Source organism: Podarcis muralis, chromosome 6 (assembly GCF_964188315.1).
Source record: "Podarcis muralis chromosome 6, rPodMur119.hap1.1, whole genome shotgun sequence".
Lineage (NCBI taxonomy): Eukaryota > Metazoa > Chordata > Lepidosauria > Squamata > Lacertidae > Podarcis > Podarcis muralis.
Window position 1 is genome coordinate 39,539,791 of NC_135660.1, and position 13,675 is coordinate 39,553,465.

At 42.5% G+C, this 13,675-nt stretch overlaps 1 protein-coding gene across 3 annotated transcripts in view; it reads right to left on the bottom strand.

Moving 5' to 3' along the window:
- Positions 1-484: 484 nt before the first annotated feature.
- LOC114598132 (nuclear body protein SP140-like protein) overlaps positions 485-13,675 on the bottom strand; it is a 402,008-nt gene continuing 388,817 nt past the window's right edge. For all 3 annotated transcript variants that reach the window (XM_077930089.1, XM_077930088.1, XM_077930087.1), the window contains 9 exons: positions 12,862-13,027; positions 12,114-12,209; positions 11,244-11,386; positions 10,337-10,387; positions 7,678-7,796; positions 6,012-6,117; positions 4,590-4,661; positions 4,319-4,462; positions 485-2,852 (listed from right to left, as the gene is read on the bottom strand). In XM_077930089.1, coding sequence (XP_077786215.1) covers positions 2,772-2,852; positions 4,319-4,462; positions 4,590-4,661; positions 6,012-6,117; positions 7,678-7,796; positions 10,337-10,387; positions 11,244-11,386; positions 12,114-12,209; positions 12,862-13,027 — 978 coding nt within the window. In that variant the 3' untranslated portion in view covers positions 485-2,771. The remainder of the gene's footprint in view (positions 2,853-4,318; positions 4,463-4,589; positions 4,662-6,011; positions 6,118-7,677; positions 7,797-10,336; positions 10,388-11,243; positions 11,387-12,113; positions 12,210-12,861; positions 13,028-13,675) is intronic.

Below are 13,675 nucleotides of genomic sequence, written 5' to 3' on the forward strand. Positions count from 1 at the left end.
ACATAGCTTTGTCTACCAAATTCAGGTCTGGAACAAATCAAATCAGTTCATTATTTGGTATTCAGAATGATCAGTTGCACAGCGCTAGCGTTTATCCTACAATTAATTTCTGCGGGGAGGATGCTTTCAAGAATTCAGCAGTAGTTACAGATTTAAGGCACCTAAATTGGAAGCAATTCCATTTCCATTCCATGAAAGTACTTTGGAATTCGTAGCTTGTGAATTTGTTAGTTCACTTATTGTAAAATGTGTTATTATCATTGTTACTTCGAATTGTAGACATGCATAATTCATTTTTAAATATTTTATTTATATCCCCCCCCACTGCAGGACTCCTAGGGGCATTATATACAGTAAATGAAAGGGAAAAATAGTAATTATCAATTAGTGCAAGAGACATGAAATATCACCTTTAACCTTTTCATATTTCTAAGGCACCAATCAATAGGTGTCCTTGCATATTGATATTAGATGCATCTAAAATAGTTTGTCCAGATAGCATAAATTTATTTATTTATTTCAAGAATTTACATATGCTTAACTACAATAGTCTCTAAGTGGTTTACAAAGATGCAGTACAAAAAATAAAAATCAATTGAAATTATAATTGAAACTTCAGTTAAAATGCCCACTGGTGGTGTTAATTATCACTTAGGATCAGGCAGGGGTACTATAAAACAAAACAAAAAACCTTTATTTAAGCAAGTTTTAACTCCTAAGTCTCTGACCCTCCTGTTTTCTCTATACTTTCTGTACTGAATCGCTTTCTGGTAGCTGTTCCCTTAACTTCTGCCTTCCCTCTATCACTAACTCTCTCTCTCTGCCTGCTGTCATAACTCTCTTACTTAGATTCACAGACATTGATACACCCACTGGAATTTTTTTTATATAGAAATGCAGTATGTGCTGGAAGTTCAAGAGAGGGGAGGTTGTCTGACCTCAACTGAAAGGGAGTTCCATAAAATTGGACCCAGAATACAAAATGCACATGACCTAGCGAATCTAAGCCATGCATCTGAGCCATGCCGTTAACAGTGACTCCTGAAGACCACACTGATCAGGCAGAGATATAAGGGATTAGGTGGTCCTTGAAGCATCCTGAACCCAAATTGTTAAAGGCCTTGTAAATTTTAGGTTTCACCCCACTTATGTGGAGGTTAGTTTCTGGGCCCTCGTGCAGTTAGGGTTGCCATATTTCAAGTAGTAAAAATCTGGACACCCCTAAAGTTGTTGAGTTTTTTTAAGGAAAACCCAAAATTGTTGAGCCAAATGTTGTTGAGTCTATTTCCCCCTGCTCTCCTGCACACTCTCTCTCTTTCTTGAAGGAATGATTGCTGGGTGTGGAACACACTTCCACCCGAAGACAGGCCTCAGCTATCTGACCGCGTGACCTTCGGGTGTGGAGCACACTTCCATCTGCAGACAAAGCCACAGCTGTCTGAACATCATGCCCTCTATCTAACCTTTACTCTCTTAGTGGTCTGCCGTGCCCTGTCTGTGACCTTAGTCTCCTTCATCATACATTCTTCAAGGGGAAAATGACGCGGTGGAAACAGGTGCCAAAATAACTTTGAACCACCCTTCGATCTCGGGATTGGAAGATGTGTAAAGGTCACAGTCCAAAAAGTATCTGACTGGTTTTACATATTGTGCTAATAAAAGGAGCCTCTACAGAGCTAGCCGGCAGCTTGTCTTGAAGCATGCTTGCCAGCGTGCTTCTGCACAGCTCACCTGCATCCAACCTTCCGTCGTCTTCCATTATTCCTACATCTCTCTCTCTCCCCAACTCTCTCTTCAGCTAGAGTTGGGACTGGCTGGAGACTGGAGGATAGGTTGGAGGCTGCAGGCAGCTGCTGTTAGGTAGCCTAAACAAAGCTCCACATCTTAACGTTCTTTGGGACTTCCTCCGCCTTCACTTATGTCCTCTTCAGGCTTCGGAGAGAGTCTCCTGTGAGCCACAAGGACTCTCCAGCTCTCTCCCATCCTTTCCTGGCATGATTCCATTTATTTATTTCCCAGCACCACACATATACAAGGTCACTTGTGAGTGGCACACACATAAGTGAGGGGGATGCCTGCATTATAAGAATATTGATCCTGGCCTGCTAGCATATGGACAGCCACTGCAGACTTTTGGGCACTGCAGTTATGTGGGGGAGAGAATCTGTTCCCCTCAACAATCTAGCACTAGCTGCACTGTTTTGCAACAGCTGGAACCTCTGGACCTGCTTTTCTCACCTTGTCCACAGCTAGTGGTTGTTGGGAGAGGGTGGGATTAAGCTAGTGCATTTTTTCTGGGGGGGACACAGGGGTATCTATACCCCTAAACATTTTGTGAATCTAAATTTGGCCTCATTGAGGGGCAGTGTTTCAATATGAGTAGGAAAATAAGAGTACCCCTAAACATTTTTTAAGGGAAAAAAGCACTAGATTAAGCTAAGGAAATGGAAGAAACCATTGCTATGGCCATGTTATAAATCTGACTCTTTAGCCAAATAATTTGAATACATAGAGTACATTTTTCCTGTACTTCCTGCAAACCCACCTAAAATCCCCATGGCAGTTCAATTTCTAAATCCTAAAGAATGCAGGTAGCATTATGTATCCTCCTGAGTAATAAAAATGAAGTTATACATATATAAAGCACCATTTTTAAAATTTGGCATGAAGTATTACTTATACAGAAATCCAATTTTTACATAATGCATGGAAAGTTGGTTAGCTGAGAAACTGGCTCACATGTCTGAAAACCGATGAATTTAAAAAATTTGTTACAGAATAGAAAACATTTCCCGAAAGCTATTTTCAAATTCAGCTTGCAGTTCTCTTCCACATTCCACCATGTCACTGCCCTAGGGAAAAAAATTAAAATGTTCACTTTGATATGTATGGAGCTTGTTACTTTATTTGTTTAAATTTTACCATTTTGCTTCAAAACACTTACAACAAGGGAAGCTATGTATTTAAATATTTCTGCTCTCCTGCTCTCCTAGACAATTTAGGTTCTGGTTGGCAACTTATGCACCAGTACAATGAACTAGTAGATTCTCAGTTATTTATACAGATGACTTCCACTTTACAGCAGGGTTACATTCTGAGAATAGAGCGTAAAGCCAAAATCGTGTATAGTCAAAACACATTGGGTTCAATGGCAGGTGGGATTACTAAAGTATTTCCCCCCAGATGCCCACCTCCTATTAATTTCTTTGTATTATTTGTTGTCAAGTGCATAAAGCTTAATGCACACATGTTTCGAGTTACTTTTACTGTAAAAACCACAGACATTCACCAAGCTTTTAAAGACAAAAGGGGTTCCAGGTGGCAGTGGTGGAGGAACGGGAGTGCGGTGGAGCAGGTCACTCCGGGTGTCACCACTGGGGGGTGACAAAATGCCGGGCGGCACTCACTGTGGGGCCTGCAGTGCGCCCAAGCCACACGTCTCTCCTGGGAGTGACATGGTGGCTTGAGCGCCCGCAGGCTCTGACCTGCCCAAACGGTCCGCCCGCTGCCTCCCCCTCAGCTGTAGGGCGGCTGAGTGAGAAGAGGCAGGCAGACTCCTCAGAGGCCCTGAGGAGTATCCTGCTCCAGCTCGCGCCGCCCTAGGCGCCCGATTGGCTTGCTCCGCCGCTGCCAGGTGGGATTCTTGGGAGATGCATGAGGATAATAATAATAATAATAATAATAATAATAAATTTATTATTTATACCCCACCCATCTGGTTGAGTTTGCCCAGCCACTCTGGGCGGCTCCCAATTGAGTGTTAAAACAATGCAGTGTTAAATATTAAAAACTTCCCTAAACAGGGCTGCCTTCAGATGTCTTTTAAAGATAAGATAGCTGCTTATTTCTTTCATGTCTGAAGGGAGGGGGTTCCACAGGGCGGGCGCCACTACCAAGAAGGCCCTCTGCCTGGTTCCAGGTAACCTTACTTCTCGCAATGAGGGAACCGCCAGAAGGCCCTCGGTGCTGGATCTCAGTGTCCAGGCTGAACGATGAGGGTGGAGACACTCCTTCAGGTATACAGGACCAAGGCCGTTTAGGGCTTTAAAGGTCAGCACCAACACTTTGAATTGTGCTTGGAAACGTACTGGATTGCTGACTATGAGACACTGTGATCATTGTGAGAGAGGTTGTGAGTATGTGTGAGGGAGGAAGAAATGGAAAATGGACTAAATCACCTTTCGCTTTTCCCCACCCTGATTGTTTTGTTTTTTTATTTCAATTAGAATGGAAATATAATTTTACCTTCTCTGCCCACTCCTGCATCTTTAAAATGCACTGGCAAGGAACTGTAGGGGAAAGAGAGACTGGAGCTTACCTTATAAAATTTATGGAAATTTTTGAACATCAGGCGCATATCTCTTACGAAATCTCCCACTGTGTTGTACTTTTCTTTATGCAACTTCTCTGCTATGCGCTTGAGCCGCATGGGTCTCTTTATGACGGCATTACAATTTTGTATCTGTTAAATCAGCACATCAGGAAAGAATATTTGTAGAATTTCCTGCAATTTCAACTCAAGCACTTGTAACATTTTAAAGAACCATTTCTGCATCAATGTCCCAAATATTGTAGTCAACAAGACTTACTGTAGCTAGATTGTCAACAAAAAGAAAACTTTTAGGCTGACACCAGATCCTCAAAAGCAGGAACTCGCATTTCTATAAAACAAAAGGAACAGATTTTTAAGGGGACTCAGATAAAATAAGGATCCCATGCCAATAAATATGCATGTGTTATATTTACTTGGAAACAAGGGGGGGGGGCTTCCCAGGCCCCTGTGGGGCAGTGTGAGGAGGCACCTCTCTTTGAGGCGGGGGGGGGGGGCAGCTCAGACATCAGGAGTGGCGGCAGTGGCTGCCCGGAGGACTCCCAAGGAGAAGGGAGAGGAGACTGAGGGACCCCTCCAGAAGGGAGGGTGTTTGAAAAAGGATGAGATGCTGCTGGCTCTGCAGACAAGGGGTGACATAACTGGGCTCCTGAGCCCCACAGGGGTGCCACAGAAAGAGTGTAGTTGGTCAAGGGAGCCATGGACCCAAAAAGGTTGAAAACCTCTGGTGTAAGTGTTTCATTTTGCTGGAGGCTTCAGGCAGTAGAAAGTGGTGATTTAGCTGTTACTTTTTGGAATCTCATAAGGGCTCAGTGAGCCACAGGCATCCTCTGTAAGAAGGGGGTGGCAGCACCATTGAAATACTTTATTGTCACTTGTACAACTTGTATACAGTGAGATTACACGAGCACCCCCCACTCAGCTCTCTTAGTCTTAATTCCCCTCGTTTACTGATGCACACCAAAAACCTGAAAGTCAGTTGCCTTGTTGTTATCTTTTCATTCAGCAGCCTAACAGCCCACGGATAGAAGCTGTTCTTTACCCTGTTGGTGCGACTAATCATACTTCTATATCTTCTGCCTGAGGGCAGGAGATCAAGAAAGTGCCGGCCAGGGTGTAAATCATCCCTGAGAATTTTCCTCACTCTCCTGAGGCAACGTTCTTCCGCTATTTCATCCAGCGGATTCACAGAACAGCCCATAACATCTTGTGCTGTATTCACCACCCTCTGTAGGCACTTCCTATCAGTTGATGTCAAACCAGTGTACCACACCATGATGCAGTATGAAAGGACACTTTCTATTGTTGACAGGTAGAAGGAGATCATCAAATGTTGATTGACATCATCCTTCCGCAGTACTCTGAGGAGATGGAGTCTCTGTTGGGCTTACCTGTTGGGGGACTTGGATTGACTCTGAACCCATAAACCCTGACAGACGGTCTTTTAGATATTTGGTTCCTAAGCCATTTAGGGCTTTTATGCTAGTGTTAACACCTTGAGTTATATATATTTGATAGCAGTTTCCTCTAAGGCTTAATGAATGAGAAACAATGTTTAGATCATCCCAGATTTTTAAGCAATTAATGTCACAGCCCTATTTTTGCTATGTTTCCTGTCATTTAACTGAAATAGAAAAAGGTTGATGTTTCCTGTCATTTAACTGAAATAGAAAAAGCTCACCAAAATTGTCCTGCCACGCATCTTCCATCTCAGAACCAGGTGCTCTTCACGGGGACGGTCACTTGCTGGTTCTGGGCATTGGCAAAAGGTGCATTTCCACCTATTTCTGGAAAGCAGAACAAAGTCTGATAATACCATTGAATGCAATTTGCATTTAATACTGCCACACTGGTAGTTGTTGATTATAATGTTTTATGATTAATTCTGCAAGTTTGCCATACAACCAGGTCATTCTTAAACAAACAGAGAGAGAGAGAGACAGTGTGGTGTAGTGGTTAAGAGCGATAGACTCATAATCTGGTGAACCGGGTTCGCATCTCCGCTCCTCCACATGCAGCTGCTGGGTGACCTTGGGCTAGTCACACTTCTTTGAAGTCTCTCAGCCTCACTTACCTCACAGAGTGTTTGTTGTGGGGGAGGAAGGGAAAGGAGGGAAAGGAGAACGTTAGCCGCTTTGAGACTCCTTCGGGTAGTGATAAAGTGGGATATCAAATTCAAAACTCAAACTCAAACAATGCTTTCAGAAAAAGACATAGGATAACAGATCCTTGGCTGAATAAGCATCAGAACCAATAAGAAGAAAAGGGCTTAGTCACAGGGCATCTTGTCACCTTGGCATCTTGGCACCTGAGGGGTGAGTGAATATCTACATTGGGAACTAGGAGGGAATCAAATCAACCGTACCTGATGCTTGAAATAGAATACCTGATAGGAATCAAAGGAAATCAATCTTACTTTATGGTTGAAGTAGAAATCAAAAGCTGTCAGGGGAAAAGGGGCTCACTCTGACTCATGACAGGTGGGTGCAGACCCCAGGAGACCCCAGAGGGCAGACCCTGCCATTTCCTCCCTAGGTTTGGAAGGAGAATAGCAGCATCTCCTATTCACTGACTGCTGTGGAGGTGGTACAGGGTAGGCTGTCAAGGGGACATAATAACCAGCCTTCAAGGAGCATTCCTTTGAAGCCAGATCAGCTGCCCCTGTGGATCCTGCTGTAGGCCAAATTGAATAAAATATGGGGGGGGGGAGGTAAGCCCCAGTCCACATAATCGAACACATGATTCAGTGCACCCACACCATTTGAATGGCAATGCCCATCAACGTTTGGGGTGCCCAGCTCCCTCATCTTTTATTGGGGGGGGGGGGACGAAGGCAGCTTGGCCCCTTGGGAGTTGCCTCACCTCCTGGGTGGGCCAGCCCTGGTTAGTCATAACAATCATTCTTATTAAGCACCAATGGGAACTAGGTGTTCTATAAAAGAAAGTAATGCTGCGCAGTTGGCTATAACATACGGTATTACTGAAAACTACTGTTATAGTTTTGTTTACCTTGGCTAATATTCATTAACCTGTTAGAAGATGTTTTAATCTGTGTGGTTTTCCTTATACAGACTTGCACCTTAACTCAACATGAGAATAATATGAATATGAATAATATGAAAAATGGTGTGAAATGCAAACCATACTACTGCCAACATTAATTCAGGTGTCCACAGCTTAGATGCCTAGAGCTTGTTGGGCTTCAAATAGATGCAGTTTTAGCCTGAGTCATGGGCTACAATTCATGTTGTGTGACTTTGCACTACTTAAAGCAGATGCTTTAGTTGTAAGATATTGATGTTATTTCATAGATCAGCTTAATACAGAAACTGAGGTGGAGAAACTACCTTTTCTCAGCAGATATTTTCGGAATATGGCAATCTTCATGAAAGCATCTGGGGCATGAACTGCAGCATATCAGTGAATCTTCTTTCTTACACACAATACATACATCATCATGTTCAGACTGAAGAGGAAAAAACAGTCACTGTAAAAAATAAATTTATCAAAATGCGTGGGGGGGTGTGAGTTTTAATATGTGGTGTTTCTTGTACACCACCTTGTGAGGGCAAAAGCCCTGAATTGTGGTTTAAAAGGATATTCAGCTGGCAGACCCATCATCATTATCAAAATAAACAACGGTGTGGAAAATAGGATTTTTTAAAAAACAGATTTTGTTATTTTTGATGCAACAAATAACCTTTGGTAGTTTTCTTTAAATATATTCAGTTTATTACATGATATATATACTCAGCATCTTCCTATTTTCTTGGTTTAGTACTCATGTGACAACCTGAAGAGCAGGAAGCTAACACAAGTAACATTTATTGGACCCTAAAAGGTAAGCAGAGAGAGTGTTTATATAAGGTTCCCTTGTAAAATTACTCACTGTTGACTCATTGTTGATTAGACTACCACTGGTAACACTAATAAATGGCCATGACTGACTTTTCAGGTTCTGCCCATTTTATTTATTTATTTTATTTTATTCATATGTTTATATTTTATTCATATGTGAAGCTGAGCAGGACATTCTTCATTTTCTTGATCCAACCTTCCCCCAACATTTTTGGCAGGAAGCCAACACAGGTAACATTTACTGGGCCCTATAATAAGCAGTGGACACGGGTGGCGCTGTGGGCTAAACCACAGAGCCTAGGACTTGCCAAACAGAAGGTCGGCAGTTCGAATCCCCGTGACGGGGTGAGCTCCCGTTGCTCGGTCCCAGCTTCTGCCAACCTAGCAGTTCAAAAGCACGTCAAAGTGCAAGTAGATAAATAGGTACCGCTCCAGCGGGAAGGTAAACGGTGTTTCCGTGCGCTGCTCTGGTTTGCCAGAAGTGGCTTAGTCATGCTGGCCACATGACCCGGAAGCTGTCTGCAGACAAACGCCGGCTCCCTCGGCCAATAAAGCGAGATGAGCACCGCAACCCCAGAGTCGGCCACGACTGGACCTAATCTCAGGGGTCCCTTTATCTTTATAATAAGCAGAGAGGGTATTTAGATAAGGTGCCCTTGTAAAATTACTCACTGGCCATGACAGACTTTTCAGCTTCTGAATAAAAATAATTCCTCTTTCTCCTGTTGTGAAACTGAGCTTATTTTATCAGGGAATTCTGCATTTTCTTGATCCAACCTTATTTGGACTGCTACCCTAGGCTTGACCTTGATGGCTCCCATTATCTCCTAGGGGAGAGCGAACTCAGGTAGTGAGTGCCAAAACATGGACACTGGGAAACAAGAGGAAGTCATCACTATGTTTGGGAAAACCTGGGATTTGCAGCAGTGCAAACAATATTTAGGGAACAAACCTAAAGGATCAAAACCTCCCCAAATCAGCTCAGTCAGGACTAAACATGAACATCAATTACAGAATGTTGAGTGTCATTTGGGAGAAAAATAGAAAAGGTGGTGGTGGGAAGCCATTTCGGAGCCCCTTATATTATATAGGTGGGGCGGCCCCATTTGCTTCCAATGTCTGCAAAATACAGGCTTCTTTCTCTGCTTCTTTCACTAGATGCCCATTCTGAGCACAGGACTGGCAACATTGCTTGCACTTAGCAATGTAGCAACTCCCACCAGGGCCTGGGGCAGACCAGAGTTGTTCAGCGTTTTTTAGGGCAGCCGCCAATTTCAGGGAAGGGAAGTGGCTCCACCCCAAACACCTAGGAATTACCTTGTCACCCACAGGCTCCCCTGCCACCCAGAATCCCAAGACACCGTGCTGCCCTACAGACCCATGTGCCACCCTACAGATACCCCCCACCGCCACTACCTGGCACAGACCACCATCCCCCATGCCTCTGGCTAGCTACACTAGTAGCTAAGCTTGGTTGCCAAGCACACAACTGTCAGCTGGTTTTTGAGCACTTGGGAACTCAATTCAAGGGGCTTTGGCAGTGGGATGAGACACCCCGCCTGCCAATCATGTTGTGACATAATGGCGCCATGTGGATTGTCTCATCTACCTGCCAAAGTTGGCCCACATGGAGAGGCCAGATAAAAATGGCCAGAGAGGTACCCGATTACTTAGCTTAAAGGATAGCTTACTTCTTTGGCAGTGTGAGCAGTTGTAGTGGAAATCTCAAAGAAACTGTGAGCAGGATCCCTGCCTTTGACTAAGATTGCACTCTCGTGTCATGTTTCAATATTGTAAGAGTTTTGTAAAAAAAATAATTGGCTAAGGGATTGAGCCATCGTTGTCATCATTGGCACTAGATTTTGTCCTTCATGTGTGCCACCATCATTTTGTGGGGCAGGCAAGCTGGACAAAGAGCCTCCCACCACAATGCCTATTGAATTGCAAATGTCACACATGAAGCTTCCTCTCTCTCATTTTTGTTTTTCTTTGTTATATATTATGTTTTGTATTGCCTTATTTAAATGTAAACTGTGGTACAACCATTTTGGGTGAGGGGAAGTTAGGAAATATCTAAATACATAAGTGAATAAATAAACTGTGCATATGCTAGTTTAAATCTAGTAAAACTGTTAAGGAAATGTTTACCATCGTTGTTGTCCTGTTGGAATTTTGTGGTGGCTCAGGTAGCTTTCCCCTCTGAAATAAACATCACATTTATTAGGTTTACTGTGAGGCATAATCAGAATCCCAAAACATCACCTGAATTTAGGAAGTGAACTCATAAGAAATTAGACACCTTACTATGGATATACGGTATGTTTAAAATCTAGTAGGAGAATATTTCATTCTGGTGGAACATACTGCTGCTAACCTTAAAGCTGCCATCCTTGAACAATGGTATGTAAAAGTTGGTTCCCATGTGAAACTGCTGAATTACATTCATTTGAGCCTGAAGAGAGACAGTGGTTTCTTAGCCCACTGCAGATGTTAATTGACTCAGTATTACTAAGGGCTCATCCACACTTCTTTGTCCCACCGCTTTCCCCAGGGAAAACCTGCTGCTTGGGTTGAATTGGAACAAATGGCAATTCATTTTCCTCTGACTTCACTGTCAGGTACAAGGAAGCAACCTTGCACGCCTCCTGTCAGCAAGGGTGGGGTTGGGATATAACAGATAGTCAGGGAAAGTACACTTTGTGGTTTCTGATGAAGCACCCAAGCTCCATCTTTTCATGTTGCTCGTTCTTTTTTCTTCTCCCTCTTTATTGCGTAAGGATGTTATGAAGGCAACTCCAGTTATATAGTGTAGAATCTGAAGCTATCATTGTGAATATCATCATTGTTGTCACCATCATATATAAATCTATTTATTTATCCCCCACCTTTTCCCCTAGGAGACTCAAGGCAGCTTAAAAATAACGTACTCATTTTAAGAATAAAATATGTGGATTATTATCTGTAAAGCCTTAATGGTATCTTCTGAAATTCCTTTCGAGTTGCAAGTAAGAAAATGAGGCATTAAAATTATGGCTGTTACAAGTGAACGACATACCTTTATTAATGTGTCTAATGAAGTCGTCCCACATTGGATACTTCTCTTCCAACATTTCCAGTGTTTACGTCCTCCTTCAGTCTCAAATTGTGATGGTGTGAACCACTTTCCATTGGAACCCTCAATACTTTTTCTTGAAACTCCTTTCACAAAGAGAGCAGTCTCATTAATGTTACGCACCTATACCATTCAGCAGACTTCACTGAAGAGAGAAAGAAGCAGAGATGGTGGTGCAGAAGCTGGAAATAAACTTCAGGCTGATGACGGCTAATTCCAAACTTCAGGATCCCTCAGAATGGACCAGCTAATGCCCATCACCTCAGCTAGACTCCCTGCCACCTGCTTTTCTCCCTGTCCCTCCTGTACATAGTCACAATAAATTGTTTCTTTATTTTTTGAAAAAATAGGAGGGAGCTATTGCCAATTACTTTTCATTCAAATTTACGGGTTGTGATAACTGCCATGTATAAATTTGGATTAATTCATTAATGATATGCTGTACCAAATAAAGAGGATCAACATGACACTGTTCTGTACAAAAAAAATCGCATAAGCTAAATAAAATCATTTAAGCATGCATTAATAAATAGGGAAAGATTTCAAAAGCACTGAACATCCCATTGTGGTACTGATGGAATTATTATAGGCTTGCCCAAGTTCACAGGATACAGTGGAATATAATTAAAGAGCTTTATAGGATATTAGTATTCAAAGTATTCCCAGAAAATAAAAGATGCTCACATACCACCCACATTGATGCCTCCTCCTCCCAACACCACACATTTATGCAAACACCATTTTTAAAATTTGCTGTTGGTGTCACATTCCTTAAACAGATGTAATTATACATTTACTCTTCCAAATGATTACCTGTTGCAAATATATCCACATGTAAAATGCCTTGTGCTGTTCCACAGGTTACGGGCAGTGTTGTGCCCTGGAAATCCAGACTTTGCTCTTGTGTCCCTTTTCCAAGATGAAATGAAGAAACGGATGTCAAAGGTTACATTTCCCATATTTTGGGCTGCCAACAAATGACAGCAGTCCTAAGGCAACCTGCTCGCTGTCGTCTCTGGAAGCTTTCTAATCATGATGTGTCTTACGGCAACTCAAAAGAGGACCTACTAGTCGTGCTGCATCCAGAAAATGTGCATCTCATGGGGGCCCAGAGAAGGGCCTTCTCTACTGTGGCCCCCACATTACAGGGGAATGCAGCTGCTCTGCCTGCTGGTGAAAACTTACCTGTTTGCATAGGCATTCCTGGGCAATGATTCTTAGGACCAGCTTTACTGAACTTTGAATATGCTGGTTTATGTTTTATCATTATTCTGGCGAACTGGTTTTATTTTGTAAACCACATTGTTATATTTCACAATAAACATCAGCCTATCAATAATTTTCAATACATAAATTAATGCACAAGTATGTCATTTGTGGTGGCAGGCAGAGGACTGAAACAAAGTACAGTAAATGCTTGGCTGGGGAAAGACTTGAACAGGGCTTTGTGGCTCAAACACGGACTATACCATTCCTCAAATCCAAATGAATTTGTTTCTTTTTGGCTATATATCTTTAAGGCTCAACTGGTAGGTTTAGTCCCCAATACAAGATGATTTACCATTTCCTAGGCTTTCATATAGTGGCCGTAAGTCTTGATATGCTGCCAGGTTACTGCTGCAGAAGATTTCCTCTATTGCTGACAGATTGCCCTGAATCCTCTCAAGGACAGCGGATACCACTCTTTGAATATCATTTGGATTTGCAGTTACCCAATCTTGCAAATACTAGAAAGAAACATTACAGGGTTTTAAAATCTCTGTCTTCAAAATATCTTTTAGACTGAAAATACAGAGTAACTTTCCCATTTCCCACCAGATCTAACAGCAGATTGTTTGGATAATCATCCCAGCACAATCAAAGGAAGCAGAAATTGTCAATGTAATTTTATCCTCCTTTGCCAAGCTCAAATACTTTGCGCAGCTTACATGTCTCTGAACACTAACATCCTATCCTATGCCTTTTACCAATGGCAGAGAAAGACTCAAGGCCACTTTTTCAGAAACAAGCCACAACCTGGATGGAATCGTAGAATCAGTGCCAAGGGCCTTCTGGCAGTTCCCTCACTGCAAGAAGTGAGATTACAGGGAACCAGGCAGAGGGCCTTCTTGGTAGTGGCGCCTGCCCTGTGGAACGCTCTCCCATCAGATGTGAAGGAAATAAACAACTATCCAACTTTTAGAAGACATCTGAAAGCAGCCCTGTTTAGGGAAGTTAAATTCTGTACTGTGTTTTTGGGAGTGGCTGGGGAAACCCAGCTAGATAGGCGGGGTATAAATAATAAATTATTATTATTATTATTATAGAATGGCACAATTGGAAAGGACCCTGAGAATGATTGAGTCCAACCCTCTGCAATGGATGAATATGCAGCT